Raw genomic sequence first — 25,326 nt, 5'->3', positions numbered from 1 at the left:
TCGTGCTGAAAAAAAAAAACTGGAAAAAGAACAACTCTTGACCCATTGTATTTCCTTCATAGTATTTCTCCTTTCAATTTTTTGAATTCTGCGGTTCAAATCAGACAGAATCTCTTTCCTAGCACATCTTACCTTCACACTAGGGATGGCTAAAAATATCAGAATTCCGGAAAATTTTAAATCTCGATTCAGAAACTTTACTACCCGGATTTCAGAGGCAATCCGCATTTTGGATACAGAGATATTTAACAATCTTTCCATTTTTCAGGTAGAATTTTTTAACAAAGTTTCGTCTCTCTCATAAGATGATCATATACTCTGTAGAAAAAAAATCCGGATTTGGCCATCCCTACTTCACACGTCATGATATCATTATCAATGTAGGAATGGCACCCTTCATCTGTCTCTTCTTTGGTGTAATTCATAGTAATTCGGATTTTAAATCATGTTCGTAACATTACAGTAAAAAATGTTAGCAATCTGAAATTTTGTATTTTCGATAGGATTTACTCTCCCAATTCAGAACTTCTCATCGGTTGAAAATGTACGGTAAACATACTCAGAATTTTCCTGAGATAATGTGGACACGTGCTTACAGCACCGTGAGATAGTGACATATTATCTGACGTTTGGCAAGCCTTGCGATGACTACGTAAAAATGTTACGCTTCGCCACTGTTTCTTAGTCATGCAGTAGAATTCATACACGGGAAATCATCTCATGCTAGCCTACTTCATCACATTGAAATTACAAAATTATAATACAATTTTATTGAACTTTCTACAAGGAATTGCAACTTCTACAAATGCAAATATCTAAAATTATTATCTCTTCTTCCAAGTGAACTTCTTCCTTGCTTTTGCTTGTCCAGGTTTCTTTCGTTCTCTTCTCCGGTAGTCTTTTGATAGAAGCCCAGCTGCAATGAATACATGAGAATGAGTTGACGGTACATGCGAGTCTAGTATTTGTACCATTCTGAACACACTAGCCTACAGGGCAATAACCATTTTAGACCAGGAAAATTTACAATTCGATTCACCCATCTTAGACCCACACTACAACAGAATAGATACAATACCAGAGATATCAACAGGTCACTTACCAAAGCAGTTACATCTTAGCAGAGACCAGCCACAGACTGTATAGCCCTTACCAGCAGAATATGGAAACGCACCCATTGGAAGCACAAATTCTGCAGTGCACAGTCCCTCTGCTTGCAGCAACACAAGAGAGGAAGATACCATTACAACTCTTTTACCATTCATTGGGCATACCAAGGCCCTGCTCTACTTGGTGAATGATAACTTGGAACTCCATACTCCGGCAATATACTACATACTCCGTGAATGCAGGCCACCATATATAGGACAAACAGGATGCACCATTTAACAATGCTACATCAGAATGTTCCAACCAACAGAGTATCAATGAGGCGCACAGAATTTTATTTTCAGACACCAAAACCATAGCCAAATGTACCAGTTACTGGGACAGAAGAGTAAAGGAAGCCATAGCCATTGCCAGAGAAAACACAAATCTCAACAGTAGCCAGTTGAGGCCATTAGTGGTTCAGGTCCAACTTTAAACAGTAGGCCATGTCAAACAAACAAATGAATATCAACAGGGACGTGGGACTCCAGCTCAGCATTACCTGGAATCCACTTCTCCGTAAAAGCATGGTATCCACCAAAAGAACACCAGAGACAGAGTCTAAGCTCAGTCTCTCAATACACTCACATTTAACATCAGCCTTGGTCTCTAATCAACATTCTCGGATGACGAGAGCAATGTATGCACTCATAATGTTGAATGCTAATGGCAATTTAACCTGCCTGCTAAACCGAGAAAACTTGTTTGAATCATGTCACCAGGAAAGCTACAACTGATACTTCTCTTGTTAGATAACAGTAATTTTCTCATGAGCGCACGGATTCTAATTAAAAGAAATACAATTCAATTAGAGAAAGAACACATATTACATTTTGTATAATACATGAATAAAATAATAATGTGAGAAGAATAAGAATATAATTAAGAAGTAATACTGGTTAACAACTTTTACTTATCACTTATATAAGTATGTAATAAAATAGAGAACTCACTAACATATTGTGTTAAAAGTATTAATTTGGATCAAAATGTACACTGTTCTTCCTGAGATTCAAACCATTTGTTGGGTCAAAGAAAGGGCATCACTTCAGCAATAATTGGTTCAATATTTTTCTATATTTCCATATTGCCTAATTTTCTTCCTGGATAATAATAATAAGTTGTACATTGCAGGGTTAATGCAACAGCTAATCTGCACAATTAAGAATAAGAACATGATTGTTTCTGAAAATTGTATGTGCATATTATCCTTTATGAAATCCTCTGAAAGTTAATTAACGGTGGCAAAAGAAACTTGTATCCTTATACTGTACTGCGATAAGCAGTTATAAACAGTGTTTGAAGTGGAAATTGTTAGCTGGGAGGATGTTTGTTACAACCTTGGGGTTAACTGGAGGGGATGCTTCTATGTTTTAACATGGGGATAATGGGACACCTGAGGGAATGTTTTGCATGAATTTTCCTCCTTGCAACACAACTAGATCAGGACATTTATGAATGTTCAACTGTTTTGGACAATGTTTCTGCAGCAAGTTTTCTACATCAGCAAGAAGAATCTGTGCAGAATTCCCAGTACGTAGATTCTCTGAATATGCAGCACATATGCAACTGAAAGATGGGACTTACCCACTCTCATTCTCTCCAGCATGTCACTGTCTACAAAGCTCCTCATAGCCCAAGATATCCCATATCGTATAGCTCCGGTTTGTCCTGATGGTCCTCCACCTTCTACAGTGGCTTCTATGTCCACTTTACCCAGCATATTGGTGAAAAGTAGGGGAAACAGCAACTGTAACAGAAAGCAATTATGTTCAATTTTGAGATGCACTCTAACCCCATGTGCTGTAAGGGAAAAAAAATGTTTCACTAACTTTTTGCTTGCATAATAAGGGTATAAAGGATTTACATCAAATATATTGGTATTTACTAGTCAGAACGAAGAAACAAGTTGATTCTTGATTGGTTGGAAACTTTTTTATTAATAACACTACGTATATTTTTTTAAGCCAACTTTATGCTCAGATAGGCTTATCAGAACTGGGCTACAGTTTAAAAGAAATCTGAACCACTGCACGATGTCCCTTCACTGGGGACAACCTGAGACCCCTTTACTAAAAGGTGACAGTGTTACCGTTATATCTTTTGGGACACAATGTACCAAGAATATATACCATGTACCAAAATGACTGGAGCAGTTTTAAGCAGCCATAGCAGTTTTGGAAATGCATGGAGAAATATGAATTCTTATTGAATTCCCTGACATTTCAGTAACTTTTTTCACTCAAAGGCTGAATTCCCTCATAGTGGGAACCTTGATGAATTAATTAAAAAAGAAATGAAGAAAACACCTCATACCTGTTCCCTACATTGAGTGACTTGAAAATAGTTGATGTCCTGATCGTTAATTGTCAATTTGCCTGTTCCAGGAACTCGAACTGTCACCACAGCACGTGCAGTTTTCCTTGGGCATTCTGTAATGAAATAGAAACAATTTTTAAAAGCAAATATGACACTTAAAAACATCTAGTTCTTTTAAGTAGAAACAAAATGGAGGGGAACCCTCCACCTGCATACATTTGAGGATATGTGCTTAGTGTCCTGGTACCTTTAAATAAACCGGGAAGTCAGTTTCCTGGATTTAAATGGTTCCCCCGCCTTTTTATCCTGCTTCGTTTCATCTTCATGTTCAATTCTCATACATAAAATACAAATACAATAAGAAAATAAAATAGATGGAGATTCTATACATAGCTACATTTAGTAATTTTGAGTTTGTATTATTGTATTAGCCCGTTCTGGTGACCGGAACAAGTTTTGAAATTATTTGTTTATTTCCTGTGCATTAGTATGGTTGGTAATTAAATAAACTTATTAGTAGTATAGATTAATTTGAGTTAGTTTATAGGTTAGTGTTAGTTATCTTCTAGTTAGTCCAGAACGATTTTAGGCTTGAGCAGGAGAGTATGATGGGGGTGAGCGTTTAGATTAGGGTGACATTAAGTGGATCTCGGTGAGTGATGGCTTGGATTAGTCCACATCTGGTTTCCAGATCAGGCTTTATTTTAGTGTGTGGCAAGAATTTGCAATTTAGAAAAGAATTAAGTCCACACAGAATACTGAGCTAGTTCATTAATTTAGTGGGTATAGATTCCGAATAAACCCTTCCTGTAAGAGGTTTTGTACTTTCTTATTTATCTCGCCTTTGTTGCAGTTGTGTGTTGAGGACACACGGCCAATAAGATACCAGCGTCAGCACTCCACGTCATCTTGGTTTTCAACATGAAGCTGACACTGTATTCCACGCTAGCGACAGTGACCGTTCGAGGTTCAATGTCCGTGCAAACGAAGGCTGCTACGAGATCTCAGAATGAAATATCAGCCGCATAATTTAACGTGAATTAGTAATACAGGGTACTGAGTTTTTATAGCATACTAATTGCACGGAAACTAATTGTTAGATATGTAATAAATAAATATGACACAAAATACACAAAAACACGTGAATAGTAATATGAAGACTGGATGATAATAATAATAATACTAATGATGATAATAGAAGAAGGAAATAAATATGGAGAAACTAGTACTACGTATTTAGTAATAGTTTCTACGTATTTATATACTACCGTGTGTCTCTTTTCCCAATTATGAAAAAGAAGGAAAGAAAGAAAAACAACCTTTTAAATTAGATTATATTAATTAGTAATAAGTGTATAAATGTATGTTCATAATTATGACCACACTTTCATTGCTAAATATTTAATTTAATTTAATTTGTTCATGGTTTTGAAGTTTACTTTTATATCCAGCCTCTAGTGTGCCTACTGGACTCCAGCAAATTCCAAGTTTACTAATTTTCAAGTTAAAATTTCAGGAAGTTTATGGTAAAGAAACTTTAGTTAAGATTTAATGAGGGGTTCTGATATTATTCTTTTACAGTTTTTACCCCTAGAGGCTGTTCATGATTTTTAGATCAGTTCTTCATCTTCGACGACCTCTCCCCAGGTTGGCAGGTACAGCCATCTGTTGTCCACTTCATGAACCACATGCTGGCGCAGTCCTGTCAGTAGGAGAAAAATGTCCTCCAGACAGTTCGTTTCGTCAATGTGCTGTAGTGGATTTTCTTGTTAGTGAAAACGTTGGAGTTGCAGACATTCATCAGCGTTTACAGAACTTATTTGGAGATGTGTGCATGTGTTACAGTACAGTGAAAAAATGGGTGAAGCATTATAGAGATGGCAACACAGACATAATCATCCTAGTGGCAGACTGAAAACAGCTTCCAGGCGCAACAACACGGACCGGACTGACAAGCTTATCCAAAGTGAAAGGAGGATGGCAAAAAGAAGGAAAGAAAGAGAAATTGCACATTATCTGAACACTGGACACAGTGCTATACAGGGCATCATAAAAGCTCTTGGTTATTACAAGATTTGTTAAAGATGGATGCCAAGGTGAAGGATGAAGTTCGCTGGTGTTTACGTCATGCTGAAACGGACTTCTACAGGAGTGACATTTTCCAGCTGCCATTATGGTGGCGCAAATATGTTGACCGATCTGGATGCTATGTGGAAAAGTAAAGCAAGGTGCAAATTATGCATTACCATATAGGTAGAATAAAAATAGTGGTTTCTGACTTTGAGTAATATCACTTGGCTCATTACTTTCAGTACACAGCTTGTATATTCATGGCTGAAAACTTGACTCTACCAATGGCTTTCCTATTTTGACAAAATAGATTGTGGAGATGCCCAACAACCACCACCACAACCAACAACAACAAAAAGTAATGGATATTTGAATATAATATAGTTTGCCATCTCCGTTCATCTATGTTCGTGGGGTTTGATTACAACATGCTGGAATTTTTCACAATCGTTAGGAAAATTTATGCATAATTCCTGTTGCCAACAATTCACGCAGAATTCCTAGAATTCAAGGAATTTTTCAGCAGGAAAGGTTATTTTGTCGAAGGCAAAAACCATTGCAGGAACCTGATTATACACATTAAGGAAATGTATGGATCATTCAGTATTTTCAAAAAAACATGTGCCATTTAATGCCAGATTGGTAGAATATCATTTATCTGAATTGAAAAATTTTATATTGAAACTTTATCGACATCTGCTACATTTATACAAATAGCTGAAGATAAAATTTAAAAAAAAAAGCTCTACTATTTCTAATCATCTAAACATTAAAGTCAAAGGTGTGAAAATATTCTGTCCATCCCCCAAAATTTAAACCTACATAATAAATTGAATATTTTCTTTGAATTTATTGTATCTAACATATGCAAACAAATTACTGTAATCAAGAATCAATTCTACAAATGATATACCTACTTTTACTTACATTGACATTATTTTTATTCATTCTGATTATTAAAATTTACCTAAATAGTAAATAATTTGCCAGAAAACATATATACATACAGTAAACATTCTTACCTTTTACAGTAATAAATGCCCTTCCATCCTCGTCATATTCTGGCTGAAAAACATAAAAAAATGGTCTCAGTTGTTAATAAATTATTACAGAGTAGATTTAATAACAAAAACATTACTAACATTTATTTCCCTCTCAAGGAATATAAATAACACCATTAAATGTTCATAGGTAGAATAAAAGACTAACATCTAGAAAAGTACCTTCAAAATATCTCCAAACCTGCCTGGTTCTTTTTCACTGAATTGGGAACAGCATAATGTTATATTGGGTACAATATGTATGCAGTTAAAACCAGGTTATGCTGATTCCTACCTCACTGATGGGGATGTGCACAGCATCATCAGAACCTAGATGGAACTGTCTTATTTTCTTCTGCATTGGAGATGATCTGTGACACCATAAGAATATTTTTCCTGGTTGCGGAAGTTACTACACAGTGAGGAAAGAATCAACTGACATGATTTCCTGGTACCAAGGGTAACCATATACCTATTTTATCCAAAGTAACGTTATTTCTGATTAAAAAACACAGAAAACATATAAACAGCACAATACAAGACACTTAGTTTGTCCGAGCTTTCGACTCCATCTCGGAGTCATCATCAGGGCTAGCCGAGAGACTGTGAAGAAGATGCAGTCGAGGTTCCGATGACACTACTTGCTGCATCTGCCAGAATATGTCATTGTGACTGCAACTTCTTCACCACCTCTCGACCAGCCCTGATGATGATTCCGAGATGGAGTCGAAAGCTTGGATAAACTTTAAAGTTGAGTTGATGTCTTAAGTCCACTTTATGCACAGCAAGACTAATTGGAACTGGACCTACAGTTTACAGTGGGATCCGAATCATTAGGTGCCAAACTATTAAAGTGCCTCGCATCATGTTGGTTACGTGTTTTGTGTGTTTTTTAATAAGTATGTTGCTGGCACATGACATACGAAGTTTCTTGCAATCATGTAATGTTATTTCTTTCTCAATCCATGAAGTAAACCGAAAGTTTACGTAAGTTTTAAGGTAGGTGTCTAGACATTAGTCTTTTATACTACTTATGGTGCTGATATGTGGAGCAAAATTCAGTTTCTTTAGCATTAAATGCATATTCTAATTGAACGTAAACAATACTTTTGTGTTTGATGCATGTTTGTGTACAACAAAATCTATAAAAGAAAAAAATATGGAAATCAGCTTAATATGCCATTGTTTGTCTCAAATACTCACAAGGAGGCTAGAGATTCCCAGAGACGTTGAAATTATAATTTATTTATTATATTAATACCGTATTAGATCATATTTTGTCATACATTGTATCATGCAATGGGATCTGTAACTTTCAATAAGAGTGGAATATTGAGCAGGGTGCAAAATCCTGGGGGGATTTCCCCCCACCAAGGATCTTGCCCTCAAAAATCCCCCCACCAAAAATTTCCAGGGAGATAGAGTTGAGGGAGAGATTTTTTACAACAAACAATTTATAAGCAATTACTTTTCATTTCAAATATACTGTACTAAGAATAATATCGAAAACATACACAAATTAGTGTAGTTGTGAGTGTTCAATGTTTTTTCATTCTCAAGAGATCATTAACAAATCTACACCAATACGCACAATAAAAGTAAATCAAGAATGCAAAACAATAATAACTATGAAATCTAATTGATTTATATTAACATAAAGCAAAATCTAAATAAAAACTTACACATAATAAAACCACTTCTGATATACGAGGGTGTACCCAAAAGAAACCGGATTATTTTTTTTAAAAGCTATGTTTTTTTTTGTTTTTTTTTCAACCTTATCACCTTCAAAGTACTCTCCATGACACTTAATACATTTGTCCAATCTGTGATTCCATTCTTGGAAACATTTTTTAAACTCATCTGTTGTGATGGCTGACAGCTCCTTCCTCGTTTCTTTCTTCACCTCTTCTACATCGTCAAATCGCTGTCCCTTCATGTCCCTCTTCATTCGAGGAAACAAAAAGAAGTCACACGGGGCGAGGTCAGATGAGTAAGGGGCATGGAGCAAGAGAGTCATGCTGTCTTTTGCCAAAAACTTGCGCTCGGAGCTCTTCTTTCAAAGCACAGCATGTTTCCACTCTACACTTTTTTTGCTGGTCACTCAGATTCCGAGGCACAAATTTCACAGCAACCCTTCTCATTCCCAAATATTCCGTTAAAATTCGCTGAACCGAGCTCCAAGGTAGTCCAGATAAGTTCCCCAGCTCTTCAATGGGCCGTCGTCGGTCTTCGAGCACAGGTTCACGAATTTTATCGACATTTTCGTGCATTCTGGAAGTTGACAGACGTCCAGAACGGGGTTTGTCATCAATCGATATGTCAGCTTTCTTGAAGTGAGAAAACCACTCGTACACTTGAGTTTTCCCCATAGCGCTGTCCTTGTAAGCTGTGTTCAACATCACAACCGTTTCTGAGGCATTTTCCTGAGCAGGAAACAAAATTTCACAGCCACACACTGTTTGTTCTCTTACATCGGCCACCACAAAAAACGAGGTGCGGGCGAAACTGCTTTTACGAAAAAAAAATCACAGTGACCAGAGACAACCTTCCCTGGCGAAGCCACTGGGTGCACTGAACTCACAAAGAGTTGCTCGACACTTGCCTGGCAGGAAAAATTCGTACTACGGAAGCTCCGCCCAGCGCAGCGTAATTCCATTTTTTTTGGGTACCCCCTCGTATATAAAAGTTACAAATTTATTTAATTTTTTGTAATTAATAATAATAATAATATATTTTAAATTTAGTAATTTATTTTTACTTTTAATAACATATATATTGTATTTATATGTATGTATGTGAGGGATGGGTTTTTTGTAGATTAAGATCTTTCTCCCTCCCACCAATCTTAAATGATTTCGCACCCTGATATTGGGACAAAACTGACTAAACACTAACAGACATTTAAGTTCAATGTTCTTAGACTAAAATCCATTTCAAGAAAAGTAAGGGGTTATAGGATCACATAACAAACTTTTTTCTGACTTTTTTTTAATTCAAAAGAAATCTGTTTTCAAGGTGCAAGTAAAATGCACCAAATGCATGAATATTCAATGTCAGTTCATTTTAGTTATAAATGTTTTCAAGCCAATAATATTTTGCATGCAGGGTTGTAGGATAATATATGTTATTGAATTTTGATACTTATATATACATATACACACAGGAATAGGATGAGAAAAGGTGCCAGAAGGTTGTATAAATACAAATGATGAAGGAGACAGTAAACACTTACCACACGAAGAGAAATAGTTCGAAATTTTGCAACATATGTCGCATTTTCAATGGAGAAGAAAGATAGATCGTCGTCACATACAGTAGAGGCACAGAATAATGACCGTAGCATCTCTATGGTCATTGTTGCCAGAAATAGTCGATAGAAAACAAAAGTACTTTCACCAGTGTTTACTGCAAGGTGGGTGGGTAGTTTAGGGGAGGAGAGGAAAGGGTTACTGGTTGGCTAGGTTGAGTCCGGGGGGGGGGGTATATTGGCCTGCACGCCTGCTATATAGGCTCTTTCCCATCGCCTGCGGAAAGATGTGTCAGCAGAGTGGGGGGGGGGGGGGGTAAAGATGGATGATTGCAACACGGAAACATTTATTGAAGGTGGTGTTATGGCTGTTGGTATGGATGGCAACTGTGAAATCGGAGTGTTGGGTAGAGGAATGGTGTTATTCATCCTTAGGTTCAAGGGGGTGGAGGTTTCGCCTAGGTAGAAGTTGCCACAGATTTGGCAGATGAGGGTATAAATCAGGTTGGATGAGTGGCAGGTGCCCTTAGGGTGAAGGTTGAACTCACCTGCCCCTGTGGAGATCAGGAGGGTGGGGGAGGTGATAAGTATGGGGCAGGTTTTGAACCTGGGTTTGATGCACCTGTGAGCTGGGGGAGTGGTGTGGAAGGGGTGGAAGTGTTTTGGACCAAGATGTTCTTGAGGTTGAGGGGGGGGGGAGGCGACGGAAGACAACCCTAGGTTTATCCAGAAAGATGTCCCTGGTGGCAGGATCACTGTGCAGGATGCGGAGGAAGGAGTGGAGGGTATGTCTGATTTTCGTAATATGGGGGTGGTATTGGGTGATCAGAGCTGGAGGGTTGGTTTTGGGTTGTTTGGTGCGGTTGTGGGAGGTGGCTCTAGTGATTTGTTTGTTGATGAGGGTGTAGGGGCAGCCACGGTTGGTTAGGGCTTGGTGTAGGCATAGGTTGTAGTTTTGGCAGGATGAGGGGGATGAATTGAGGCGCTGACCTCTGAGAGCTAGGGAAAGTGGGACGGCTTTTTTGGTGAGGTAGGGATGTGAGCTAGAGTAGTGGAGATACTGGAGGTGGTTGGTCTGTTTGATGTGTATGGAGGTTTCCAAGTGGTCTCCCACAATGTGGATGTCCACATCTAGGAAAGTCACTTGGTCTTTGGAGTGGAACCAGGTGAATTTGAGTGTAGTGAAGTTGTTCAGTTGGTTTAGGAATGTAGTGAGGGAGGGTTCGCCATGGTCCAGAGGAGGAAAATGTCATCTATGAATCTTAGCCAGAGGAGTGGTTTCAGTTGCTGGGATTCAAGGAATTCCTGTTCCAGCCTGCCCATGAACAGGTTGGCAAATTGGAAAATTGAAAAAGTTGGAATATTCACAAACCGAACAATCCCGGGAAACCCATTGTGTCCAGATACAATTCACCCCCTGAACGCATATCAGCCTTTCTAGACTGTCACCTCCAATCCCTCGTCCAGGCCCTGCCCTCCTACCTCCGTGACACCAACCACTTCCTTAACATCATCCACAACTTACCATCTCTACCACCAAACACCATCCTCACAACAGTTGATGTCACATCCCTACACCATATATTCCCCATGCCCATGGCCTCCTTGCCACGGAATCATTCCTTAACAGCTAACCCAAACCCCAAAATCCCAGCACTCACTTCTTGATACAACTAGCCAACCTTGTACTTACCTGCAACAACTTCTGCTTCAGTGACCAACATTACCTGCAGATATTTGGCTAAGCTATGGATACCCGCATGGCCCCCTCTTATGCCAACCTGTTCATGGGCAGGCTGGAACAGAAATTCCTTGACTCCCAGCAACTGAAACCACTCCTCTGGCTATGATTCATAGATGACATTTTCCTCCTCTGGACACATGGCGAATCCTCCCTCACTACATTCCTTAACCAACTGAACGACTTCACTACACTCAAATTCACCTGGTTCCACTCCAAAGACCAAGTGACTTTCCTAGATGTGGACATCCACATTGTGGGAGACCACTTGGAAACCTCCATACACATCAAACAGACCAACCACCTCCAGTATCTCCACTACTCTAGCTCACATACCTACCTCACCAAAAAACCCATCCCATTTTCCCTAGCTCTCAGAGGCCAGCGCCTCAATTCATCCCCCTCATCCTGCCAAAACTACAACCTACGCCTACACCAAGCCCTAACCAACCGTGGCTGCCCCTGCACCCTCATCAACAAACAAATCACTAGAGCCACCTCCCACAACTGCACCAAACAACCCAAAACCAACCCTCCAGCTCTGATCACCCAATACCACCCCCATATTACGAAAATCAGACAAACCCTCCACTCCCTCCTCCCCATCCTGCACAGTGATCCAACACCAGGGACATTTTTCGGGATAAACCTAGGGTTGTCTTCCGTCGCTCCCCCCCCCCCAACATCAAGATTGATGATTTGGTGTTTTAAGTCCACTTTATGCACAGGAAGGCTTATCGGGACTGGACCTACTTTAAAGTGGGATCCGAACCACTATGTGCCTCCACCGGGTATCGAACCCGGGACCCCTTGATTACAAAGTGACGGCGCTACCACTGCACCATCGGGGAGGCTCCAATCCCCCAACATCAAGAACATCTTGGTCCAAAACACTCCCACTCCTTCCACACCACTCCCCCAGCTCACAGGTGCAACAAACCCAGGTGCAAGACCTGCTCCATACTTATCACCTGCCCCACCCTCCTGATCCCCACAGCCACAGGTGAGTACACCCTTCACCTTAAGGGCACCTGCCACTCATCCATCCAACCTGATTTACACCCTAATCTGCCAAATCTGTGGCAACTTCTACCTAGGCGAAACCTCCACCCCGTTGAACCTAAGGATCAATAATCACCATTCCTCCACCCATCACTCTGATTTCACAGTTGTCATCCATACCAACAGCCATAACACCACCTTCAACAACTGTTTCCGTGTTGCCATCATGCAGTAAACACTGGTGAAAGTAACTTTGTTTTCTATCTACAGTTTCTGACAACACTGACAGTAGTGATGCTGCCGTCAGTATTCTGTGCCTCTACTCTTCGTAACCACGATCTCTTTCTTCTCCATTGAAAATGCGACCTGGGTCGCGAAATATCAAACTTTTTCTTTTTGTGTGGTAAGTGTTTACTGTCTCCTTCTTCATTTGTGTGTGTGTCTATATATATATTTAGGGCCATATTTGACCCAAAATAATGAATATATTACACACAAAGTACACATACACTCCTGAGCAATACTTGAATTAATAAGTTCCAATATACTGAATTCGCTTGAATGTACTGTATGCTTGCAGTTACCTTAGGCACTTCATGCGATATTCTCTGACTTGTCAGTGGTCTCCTGAATTGTTCTACGAAATCTTTAGCTCTGTACGAATATGGATGCTGACTTAATCTCTCCATGGAGGTAATAAATTCATCATACTGAAATAAAATAAAAGCACAGAACATAGTACAATAAGAATATATGGCAATGCCACTCTTCATTTGCACCGAAAAAGAACAAAGCACAGTGATTTATTTCTTGTGTACCAGAGGCTACATACACTGAAGGCTTGCATCACAAAATGAAAAAAGATCTAACCATGGTGAAGCGTGAGAAGCTAAAAAATGGCCAGACAAGTGTTAAGAGCAAAGGAGGAGCAGGATGTCCATTCACATCCTCTACTGATTACAACAATGAGCAAATCTGTGCCATGATTCTGACAAACCCACAAGTAACTGTTGATGAAGTGGCAAGTCATCTGCACATTAGTCATGGCTATGCACATGAGATGATCCATGACAGGGTTAGTTTCTTTTCAAGTTTCTGGAAGATGTATACCCGAAGTGATGAAGATCAAATAAATATGCACCATAGCAACAACAAACGTGTGCAGAAACCAGTATGGTGAACCTAAAGAAAATTACAGTAATTATCAGATGACTCTTGTATTTACTACACTGTACTTACTTGGTGTCAGTATTTGAGGTTTAAGTGCATTCCATGAAATTACTGTAGTTTTGTGTGTATTTTCATCAGTGGCGTACGCAAGGGGGGACACCGGGTTTAACCCCCCCCCTTGAGCTTTTGAAATATTATGGAAAATGCTGTAGAAAAAATTAAAATGGCTAATTTATCACAGTGAAAGATCTGCGACAGTAATAATAATAATAATAATAATAATAATAATAATAATTTGAATTATTATTCCAATTCAGCATGGAGAAAATCAACATTCCAAACAGAATCTAAGCGGCCACAAAGTTCAATTTTGCAATTCTTTTGCAAAAAGTCGCACAGTCTCTTGTGAGAATTGTGAAAATTCCTTGCTTTGTCGCAGTGTGCAGACGTTATTGCAAACGTTCTTCCCGGTACTGATTTTGCATCCCCTTGTGAACTCTCAAGTGATGCTGAGTCTACATCCGCATCATTAAATAATAAAAACCAATAAGTTGCTGACCAAGGCAGTTTATTAAGATAAAAACACTTAACACGTAACGTTTCGACCCTGTATCAGGGTCTTCCTCAGACGAAGAACTAAACTAAAATGATGAAATATACTACACACAGAAAGATTACATACACATAGCAGGGTCACAAGTCACATGGCAACAAATCAAGTTGACAGTCCTTATCTAGGAAGATTTCCCCAAAGGAATTAAACATATCACCTCCTGACAGTTGTTGACTAATGGGTGTACTACACTGACAGGTGATTGGCAGGTCAAGATTAGCAAGAGTCTAGAACCACCAGCTTACCACTCCCCCACCCCTCCTGCCTTTTTGGTTATGGATGAATACCTCCTCCTCTGGTCTTCTTCTTTTCTCTTCTTTCTTCCTTCTTCATACTTCTCTTTTTTCTTCATTCCTTTTCTTCATCCTTTCAACTTTCTCTAACACACTCTTCCATTCCTTGTTTATCTTGAGTCCTCCATTCCAATTCATGATGTCTTCTCCTTTCTTTTCTATTTCTTTGGCCTCCTTCCATTTTCTCACTAGTTCTCTCTTCTCTTTTCCTATTCGCCTAGCCAAATCCCATTCAACTTCATGTCCTGTTTCTCTAGTGTGTTTGAATATGGCATTCCTGTCTCTCTTCAATCTCACATCATCCATGTGTTGCTTTAACCTGTCTTTAAGTCTCTTCTTCGTTTCCCCTATATATACACTTTCACATCCTCTGCACTTCACCTCCTAGATAACCCCTTCCTCTTCTTCCTCTCTCTTTTCTTCCTTCTTCTTGCTGGCTATACTTAAAATAGTGCGTCCTCCCTTCCTGTAAGTTCTTATACCCACTTTCCTCAGCACTTTGCATATCTTCTCTGTGGCATCGCTCATACTTCTTATACCAAACCATCTCTCTTTTTCTTTTTCTTCCTTCTCTTCTAGTCCTCTCTCTTTTATCTCTTTCCTTCTTCTGTTGATGTTGTGTCTGTCTTTCTTTTCATAGCCATTCTCTTCTAGTTGTTCCCACAGGCTATTAATCCTGATTTCTTCTTCCCCTTTCTCTGTGCATATCTTCTTTATTCGGTCTTCCATATTCCTTATAAAATTAAGTTTAGTTCCATCACCCACATCACTTCTTTTGTGGCAGAACACTCCTGCTGAACACTTCTTTTGATACCATGTAGCCACAATCCCCATTCCTCTCTTCTTTTTCATCTCAATATCCAAGAAATTTAATGTTCCTTCCTGTTCCGTTTCGAGCTCAAGGAATATCCCTGCTTTCTCATCTTCTACATCTTTAACAAGCTTACTCAGCTGCCTTTTTGTTCCCTTCCATATCCCAAAACAATCATCCACATATCTACAAAACAGACTTAACTTATCTCCTCCTTTCACTATCACTTCCTTCTCCCATTCATTCATAACTAATTCCGCCAGCACAGGGCTCAAGCAAGAGCCTATATTCAGACCTTCACTAATCTTGATGATTTTACTCCCCACTCTGCTGTAGCCATTGTCCCAAATGGTTTCCAGCGCTTGTACCACTCTCTCACTATCCCATTCTCCTATAATGCTTTTCCCCACTTTCTTCCTCACTATATCCACTACGTGTCCCCTTTTGTAATCTTTCTGTGTGTAGTATATTTCATCATTTTAGTTTAGTTCTTCCTCTGAGGAAGACCCTGATACAGGGTCGAAACGTTACGTGTTAAGTGTTTTTACCTTAATAAACTGCCTTGGTCAGCAACTTATTGGTTTTAATATGGAAACAAGGCTTAATTATATTACATTAAATAATGTTGAAGAAGTGCTTTGTGAATCACATAGAAGTGATAAATGTGTTGGAATGTCTATAAACTTACTTTTCAAAGAAAACACAGACTCAGTGGAATTTAGCAACATGTATTCTCGCGCTTCATCATCCTGGGCGAGTTCTATAGGTAAAGGTAATGTAAATTCCCCCGTGCATATAGCACCGTGCCATAAAGGCACACGTAGTGGTGTGGTGGGCCAAAGATTCTCGATCTCGAACTATTTTGCAGGTGATGTGATCAGCACCATGCTCCGGCAGCCTTCATCCACCAGGGTTGCTCTCAGATACCCATTGCGATGAGGCTGGGTGCGGAGACAAGGCTGGATAAATTCCAACCAATTCTGGGAATCGAACCCGGATACCCCACGAAGTTGTCAGACTAGACCAGCATGGCTCCTTGAATGAGTTTCATATTTTGATTATTTCAATAAATTTAATATATTTGCTTTCTTTTTATGGATTTTCTTCACACTTAAAATGACTGACTTATCACATACAAATAACTGTTGACTAGACAATTATTTTGTAACAAAGAAACAAAGGAAATGTAATTTTGTTCTATTTCTTTCATAAATAGCAGCTGCATTTGTAGTAATTAAATTAATTAATTAATTAATTATGAGAATTATTAATTTATTATTATTATTATTAATTAAAGTATAATAAAACGATGGTAATGTGAATTTGTAGAAATTTTTCGAAGTAACACCCCCCTTGATGAAATCCTGCGTACGCTACTGATTTTCATAAATTAAAGTAACCAAAGTGTTAACTGGACCTGGCTATATTGTTTATTACGATGATTATACAGAGCATTTGAAAAGTTCCCGCACTCATACTTTTAGAAAAAGCTACTAAGGCATTTAGCTGGATGAGTTGGCAAGCCTGTCAGTAGGGGCTGACAAAATGGCGAACCACTTTCCGCGCACATTGAAATACACGAAGAAAATATTGAAACTAAATTTGAAACATATACTTTACTTTCACCTGATTCAAGATCATAATGAAATATACTTCTCCATTTCTCTACACATCTTTCATTTGACTTAAACTCAAAATATGCTTCCAACAAAGCAATTCACTGTGTGCACGTAAAAGGCATTGTTGACAAACTGAGGTCTGTAACAGACACACTGCTCTAATCATAACATAAACTCATTCTTAAGGTCATATCAGTCATATGATTAGAGCAGTGTCTCTGTTACAGACCTCAGTTTGTCAACAATGCCTTTTACGTGCACACAGTGAATTGCTTTGTTGGAAGCATATTTTGAGTTTAAGTCAAATGAAAGATGTGTAGAGAAATGGAGAAGTATATTTCACGATGATCTTGAATCAGGTAAAAGTAAAGTGTGTTTCAAATTTAGTTTCAATATATTCTTTGTGTATTTCAATGAGAGCGGAAAGTGATTCGCCAATTTGTCAGAGTGTTATTGACCTCAGAGATTGCAGTATTACTCACATTTAGTTCACAAATTATTTTTTGTGCATTTCAAGATATAGTTAACAAATGTATATATTCATTATGTTGACAAGTTCAATAAATTATAAGCATAAAATTCTCAGTTTGAGTGCAGGGACTTTTCAAACGCATTTGAGTTGGATTGGTTGAGGTGGTGCTATCACCTGGCCACCTAGGTTATCCTGCTGTATTTCATTCCTGAACTTTCTTGTGGGGTTCTGTCAAGGACAAAGTGTATCAAACTAATGTGATTACTCGTGGTGCTTTGAAGACCAAAATACGAAATGCACTGGTTACAGAATACACAAAAAAATGAATGAAAAGAAGAAAGGAAAAATAATAAGTAAAAAATTTTGAAATATGGTAAAACAATGTTCTGATTACTTAACACATTACGTTTTGAGTTTGAGTTTATTGAGCAATTTTCACACCGAAAGTACCCCTGAGGGGCATTGGTGCATGTACATTACAAAATACAACATGTTGACATCGCACATAATATATATCTATACATCAATTTGGCAGAATTTTTTATAATATAACATAATATAATAGTAAAACATACATTGACAAATTATTTTTTGAAGTGAACTAGTGCTGTAAAAGTACATATTATATAGTGTATACAATCTACATTTATTTTATAAAGTTATTTAATTCTTGAAATTCTTGAACTGAATATAATGTGTATTCCAATAACAATTTTTTCACTTTACTTTTAAAGATTGTGGATCTTTCAAAATTTTTGTAACTTTTTGGTAATATATTGTATAACTGAATGCCTGAGTAAAAAGGTCCTGTTTGGTATGCAGTTAGCCGCACTTTGGGAATGTGGAAGTTATCTTTTTGTCTGGTATTGTAATTGTGGGTGTCTATGTTCTTTGGATAGTTCGATTTTGTTTCGTGTATGAAAGTAAGTGTTTCAAGTATGTACAAACTTGGAAGTGTTAATATACGGAATTTTTTGAAAAGAGGTTTACATGTATCAGTTTTGTGTGCATTTGCCAAAATACGCAATGCTCTTTTTTGAATTTTAAAAATCCTCTGCGATTGAGCCGAGTTCCCCCAAAATTGGATACCATACCTCAAGATACTTTCGAAGTTTGAGAAATAAATATTTAGCATACATACTGTATTGAAACTATTTTTTAAGGTTCTTAATTGGTAACATACGGTGTTTAGCCTCTTGCATAAATGATCTATGTGAACTTTCCAGTTTAGACACTCGTCTATAAATATTCCAAGAAATTTTGTATTGTTAGTAGCTGTTATAACGGCATGCCCTACTGTGAAATTATCTTGCTTAATAGAAGAGTTTTTGGCTCTAGATACACCAAATTTTATTATATTAGTTTTTTCGTTGTTCATAGAAAGTTTGTTTGCTGAAAACCAGCTTTGTAGTTCAGTAAGAGCTTCTTCCGTTTTTTGAATTAAAGTTACATCGTTAACAGAATCTACTAAAGCAGTAGTATCATCAGCGAAAAGAGTAACGTTAAAGAGGGAAGAAGCAGAGAAGAACATAAATTGCACCAAAACTGAAATAAAAGTTCACTTTAAGTGGAACTGTCTCTCATGCACTAAAATGGGGGAGAATGTGACTCAGTACCTCTTAGAAGCCTCTGCTGGTAAAAAGTGTGAAAAGTTGTATTATGAACATAAGGACTTGCACCAAGTCAAATACAAATATAAGCAACTAACAGTTGGGCTGAAAAGTTCATAGGCTAACATAGTAAAAAATATTTTTTTGACAAAATTCGATTTTATTATTCAATATAGTTGCCTTCGAGGGCGATACAACGATTATAGCGGTCATACAATTTTTCGATGCCATTGTTATAGTACGATTTCTCTTTAGCCTCAAAATAGGCCTCAGTTTCGGCGATTACCTCTTCATCAGTGCTAAATTTCTTTCCAGCGAGCATTCTTTTAAGGTCTGCAAACAGGAAAAAGTCACTGGGGGCCAGATCTGGAGAATATGGTGGATGGGGAAGCAATTCGTAGTCTAATTCATATAATTTTGCCATCGTTTTCATTGATTTGTGACACGGTGCATTGTCTTGATGAAACAGCACTTTTTTCTTCTTCAAATGGGGCCGTTTTTTCGTGATTTCATCCTTTAAACGCTCCAACAACGCTATGTAATAATCGCTGTTGATGGTCTGGCCCCTTTTGAGGTAATCGATGAATATAATACCATGCGCATCCCAGAATACTGATGCCATAACCTTGCCAGCCGACTGTTGCGTCTTTCCATGCTTTGGATTCGGTTCATCACGTGCAGTCCACTCGGCTGACTGTCGATTGGACTCTGGAGTGTAGTTATGGAGCCATGTTTCATCCATTGTAATATATCGACGGAAAAAGTCGTGTTTATTACGGTTGAATATCGCTAAACATTGCTCCGAATCATCAAAACGTTGTTGCTTTTGATCGATTGTGAGCACGCGCGCCACCCATTTTGCACACAGCTTTCGCATGTTCAAATATTCATGCACAATATGTCCAACACGTTCCTTTGATATTTTTAAAGTCTCAGCTATGTCGATCAACTTCACTTTACGATCATTTAAAATTATTTTGTGGACTTTTTTGATGTTTTCGTCGGTAACAGCCTCTTTGGGGCGTCCACTGCGTGCATCGTCTTCGATGCTCATTTCGCCTCGTTTAAATTTAGCAAACCACTTCTCAACGGTTGATTTTCCTGGTGCAGAGTCCGAATAATGTTTATCAAGCCAAGCCTTGGCTTCAACAGTATTTTTTTTCGCCAAAAAGCAATGCTTTATTAACACACGAAATTCTTTTTTATCCATTTTTTCACAATAACAAAAGCTGCTTCACTCACAATGCTATATCTCACGAACTAATTATCCGGCAGCTGTGAAATTTATACACGTATCTTTTGAAGGTTAGTACTAAGTAAAAATCACATGGATTTAATTCTAGTAACACCATCTATGAGTCAGCCTACGAACTTTTCAGCCCAACTGTTAAAGTGTATTACAAGGAGGCCATCACAAATGTGTGACACTGACAAAGAATTTGACACAAAGAGCACAATAAAAAACACTTTAGGAGTTCTTCCAAGCTTTCGATTCCATCATGGAATCATCATCAGGGCTGGTCAAGAAACGACGAAAGGGACGCAGTTGAAGTTCTGCTGGCGCTACTCCCTGTCTGCCAGCAACCGCATCCAATTTCGTTGTCTCTCGACCAGCCCTGATGATGATTCAGAGATGGAATCAAAAGCTTAGAAGAACTCCTGAAGTGTTTTTTATCGTGCTGTTTGTGTGTTTTTAACAGATTTTAAAATAGTTGCCTAACTATATACATATTTGTTTACACAAGAAACAACAGCATGAGGGATTGTAAATATGAGCCTGTTTGGAGAAAGCAGTTCCAAAAAAAGCTGCATGGTTAGTAGATTTGGCAGCAATTCATGTTCATAAGAAGAATTTAACGGATGATTCAATATTTAATGATCAACACTTTCAACTCTTCAAGAAATTAATAAATTGTTGTTGCTATGATTGCAATCGTCACTATAGTGAATAGAAATTATAAATAATACTATTTACTTAAATTCAAAGCATTTTCAATATATTTGTGATAACATTTTAATTCAATAATATAACACAAAAATACTATATAAAAATGATCAGTAAATACATATCTCACCTGAGTATCAGTTAAATTTTCCAAAATTTGTTTCTGAAAAAGTTCTTTTGATAACCATTCACTACCAGTTGGATTTCTGGAGAGAGAGAGATAAAAAGAAGAGAGATACTGAAATACCTAATGATAAAAAAATTTATTTCAAAACCTCCTTTTAAAAAAAGAAACATCATGCTCATGTTGGCAGTCCTAGTGGCCATTTACACTCATGGTTAGAGACTATGTTATAAACTATTTCCAATGCCTGTACAATATTTTCGTTTTGGATGAAAACACGAAATGTGAAGTAACACATTGCAATGTTCATTTATCATGTTTTTGAAAGGTGCGAGGTCCATTTTGCTACCATGTTTTGTCAAGAAATGATGCGAAATGAACTGCAAAATGTGAAATAAACTCAAACATGAAATTTAGGGTTTATTTATCGACATGACACCTTCTGAGGTCTGAATTATCCTGAGAGTTATTCAAATCACGGAAAATTGCTTTGATTAATTATGCTGTAAATATTTGAGAAGCAAAATAGACTCCTTTACCCAGGAATAAATTTTTAATACTCTGATAACTATATAAATGTGCTATTAGAAGTGAAATATTAATTTTGTGTAATAAGTATAGTTTTACATCAAATTTAGAATTACATTCACCATTTTAACACCAAAATATATACTGCTTTTGATCCCAAAATATGACCAGTTTTTGTACCAAAAATCTTGATCATTTGTTCACTATAAACATGTGGCTCTAATGATTTGGATCAACAGTAATTCACAGGTCTGTTCCACGTTTCGATACAGTATAAGAACAGGTAAGGCAGAAAAAATAGACAAACAGTAATGTTCAATAATTATTACATGTTAATAAAGAACCATTGTTACTACTACTCATTTAATATTACAGTTTACAATTTATTCACTACTTAATATCATAAACATCATATTTATTCTATTATACGTGGTGGCATTTCTTGTTATATCATTAGTTTAAACTTCTCATGTCGTCAGTACAAAATATAATTAAGAGTGAGGAATGGTGGAAGATCAGAAGAAAATGGAGAGTGACTTACTTCTATGGTGACCTATCTAGAGGCAAGAAACGGCAAAGGACGATGATGACAAGATAAGAAGTTCACCCTACTAATATTTTTCTTCAATTGCAGTGAATCTGATCATGTGAACAAAACGACTGTGAAATGCCATAACTGGGAATAACAAATCGAGTGCTGCTTATGACATGAAACACTCAACCACATATATTTTCCAGCCCACAACATAAGATTGTAAGAATTATATTACATTTTACTTACAAAGCTTGAGTCTCATCTGCTTGTAGCTGCTTCCGTAACATAGTGTCTTCAAACTTGTTTAAAGCTTTCATATGGACAACAATCTCCTACAAGAGAAGTAATATCAGTACTGTACATTAAAAAGATTATGTATTTGAATATTGTATATTTGTTACATTACATTGCTTTTCTGCTGCTTTCGGCTAATTGTGATGATCAGGATGAGTGATGATTAGATTAAATTGATAAAGGATCACTCGCAAAGAACATTCATGCACTGACTGGGACTTGAACCCAGGATCTCCAGTGCTGAGACTGGAAGGCGACCACTTAACATGCTCTGCTACTGAGCTGCGAAATGCATTAATAGGTATGAGCAATAAATTATATTGTACAGTTGAAAGTACTATTTTTAACTGAAGAATACAGGACTAACTCACTGGAAACAATGAGGCACATGTCAAAAAAAGGGGCCGATAATTTTTTACTTGGGTTGATTGATTCATTGATTTAGTCTATTTTACTTTGCATTTTGTGCCTCTTGGCTAATTTGCGAAGATGGGGATGAGTGATGAAATTGATGAATAGACATTCACAAACAACCATAGCATGAGCAGGATTCGAACCCGGGACCGTTGGCATCGCAGCACGATGTGCTAACCACTCGGCCACAGGGTCTGGCTTTTATACTTGGGACTGGCAACACTAACGAAGCTGTGCATGCAGGGAAGCATACTTTAGTATTCTGTGCCTGCAACAGAGGTATATTTCTCAGTGTGGAGGTGCATAGGTGCGAGTAGCAGGAAGTTGAAATGGCTGCTGTAATAGAAAATCTCGCCAAATGAGAGGTGAGGTCGGTGATTAGATTTCTCAATGCAAAAGGACTGAGTGCAGCTGACATTCATCGGGAATTGTGTGCCATTTACGGACCAACAGTAATGAGTGAAGGAAAGGTAAGACAATAGTGCCGTTCTTTTCGGGAAGGACGTTCAAATGTTCATGATGATGAACATGGAGTGGCAGGCCTAGTGTTCAGACGAACGACCTTGTGCAACGTGTTGATGAGAAAGTGCGATCTAATCGCCATTTCACCATTACTGATCTAGGCAAGGAGTTTCCTGAAGTGTCTGATAAAACATTGCACCGAATTGTAACGGATATCTGAGTTATCGCAAACTGTGTGCGAGGTGGATTCCAAAAATGTTGACATACACTCAAAAAGATGAAAGAATGAAATCAGCACGTGATTTTTTGGCCCGCTGGGAGAAGGATTGGTATGACTTTTTTCTCACATAGTGACTGGAGACGAAACCTGGATATCGTACGTCACTGGTGAGTTGAAGCAGCAATCCATGCAATGGTGTCGCAATGCTGTCACTCCGGTTCACCGAAACCAAAGAAATTCAAGCAAACATCATCACATCGCAAAATCATGGCAACCGTGTTTTGGGACCAAAAAGGTGTAAACCTCGTGGAATTCCTGGAATCGGGACAAACCATCACAGCAGATGTATATTGCCAAACACTGACTAATCTGCGACGTGCCATCCAAAACCGGCAAAGAGAAAAGTTACGGTCTGGAATTCTGCTTATTCATGACACCACCCGCCCACACACAGCTGACCGTACTGTTGCGACAATTCAAAAATTCCAATGGGAACGTTTTAGTCACCCACCATACAGTCCCGATCTTGCCCCCAATGAATACTTTCTGTTCTTTCATCCCGAAAAGTGGCTTGCTTCGCAACGTTTCGATGATAGTGAAGTTCTCAAGACATCAGTTCTCGACAGGCTGAGATCCCAGGTGACAGAGTAATTAACATACGAACTATAGGAATATCTATGGAACGAGTACCACTATTACGCAGAGGGTCTACGTAAACATGTTCCATGGTACCAAAAATGCTTGGAGTGTCTAGTTACTATGTATAAAAATAGTCAGGGTATACAATTGTATAGCATCAAAATAAAAATGTTCTCGCTTGATTTTATTATCTGTAATAACTAGGGAGCAGAAGTTGATGAAATGTCATCCTTTTTCTGACATTTCGAACACGATGCTCATTAAATATACACAATATTATACAATATTTCCCCAAAAAGGTAATTTTAAAGTGCATTTTTTTGCATTTTTTGCCAATTTTCAGGTTGTAGGTCATTTTCCCCGATTTTTGGCATTTTTCCGATATTTTTCACAATATTCAGTGTATTGTTTCGTCATATTTTGTCACTTCTTTCATTTTGGTAATATTCTTGAGTCTTTTCACCAAGGTGAACATAGGACTATATATATCACGTAGGATTGCAATTCACGAGCAAAAGAAATGCTAAACTGGTGACAGTCTTTGTTGTGTCGGGAGAAACCACCAGGTTGGTGTTTTTTTTTTAAAGCAAGATTGCATTTTGTTTAATTTTCTTTTAATTTCAATTTATAACCTGAAACTAACAAATTTCATAGTCATTTTTTCCAATTCTTTAGGACATTCTATAGGTCATATATACCTATGTTTTTTAGGTCATCATCTTCCACTCCCTAGTAATAACCAATCTACCCTTTATTTTGACATGCCCCTTGTACATATTTCGTACCTGAATTTTACATTATCACTATGACCAACTGCTATGCATTAACAGTGAATGATGAAACTATACAATGTACAACGGAGAGCATCAAATACTTTCTACATCCTGGTACTATTCACATACCTTTGAACTCGTTTGAAGTAGTTCATGTACTGCCAGAAGCAACTTAGTATCACTTTGGAATAATTAAAACCAATGCTACACCTTTTTACTGAAAGCCAACATTA

At 37.9% G+C, this 25,326-nt stretch overlaps 1 protein-coding gene across 1 annotated transcript in view; it reads right to left on the bottom strand.

Annotated features, from left to right (window-relative positions):
- Nucleotides 1–755: 755 nt before the first annotated feature.
- The window catches only part of mRpS9 (mitochondrial ribosomal protein S9), a 60,414-nt gene continuing 35,843 nt past the window's right edge, over nt 756–25,326 (bottom strand). The window contains exons 5-11 of the mRNA XM_083124656.1: nt 22,538–22,623; nt 21,235–21,310; nt 13,156–13,281; nt 6,561–6,603; nt 3,466–3,581; nt 2,737–2,899; nt 756–916 (exon numbers count right to left, since the gene is read on the bottom strand). Of these exons, the coding sequence (XP_082980782.1) occupies nt 825–916; nt 2,737–2,899; nt 3,466–3,581; nt 6,561–6,603; nt 13,156–13,281; nt 21,235–21,310; nt 22,538–22,623 (702 nt within the window). The 3' untranslated portion in view covers nt 756–824. The remainder of the gene's footprint in view (nt 917–2,736; nt 2,900–3,465; nt 3,582–6,560; nt 6,604–13,155; nt 13,282–21,234; nt 21,311–22,537; nt 22,624–25,326) is intronic.

The sequence above is a fragment of the Lepisma saccharinum genome, chromosome 6, assembly GCF_977018435.1.
Source record: "Lepisma saccharinum chromosome 6, izLepSacc3.1, whole genome shotgun sequence".
Classification (NCBI taxonomy): domain Eukaryota; kingdom Metazoa; phylum Arthropoda; class Insecta; order Zygentoma; family Lepismatidae; genus Lepisma; species Lepisma saccharinum.
Note: the sequence above shows the minus strand (reverse complement) of the source record. Positions and strands in the feature narration are given on the sequence as shown.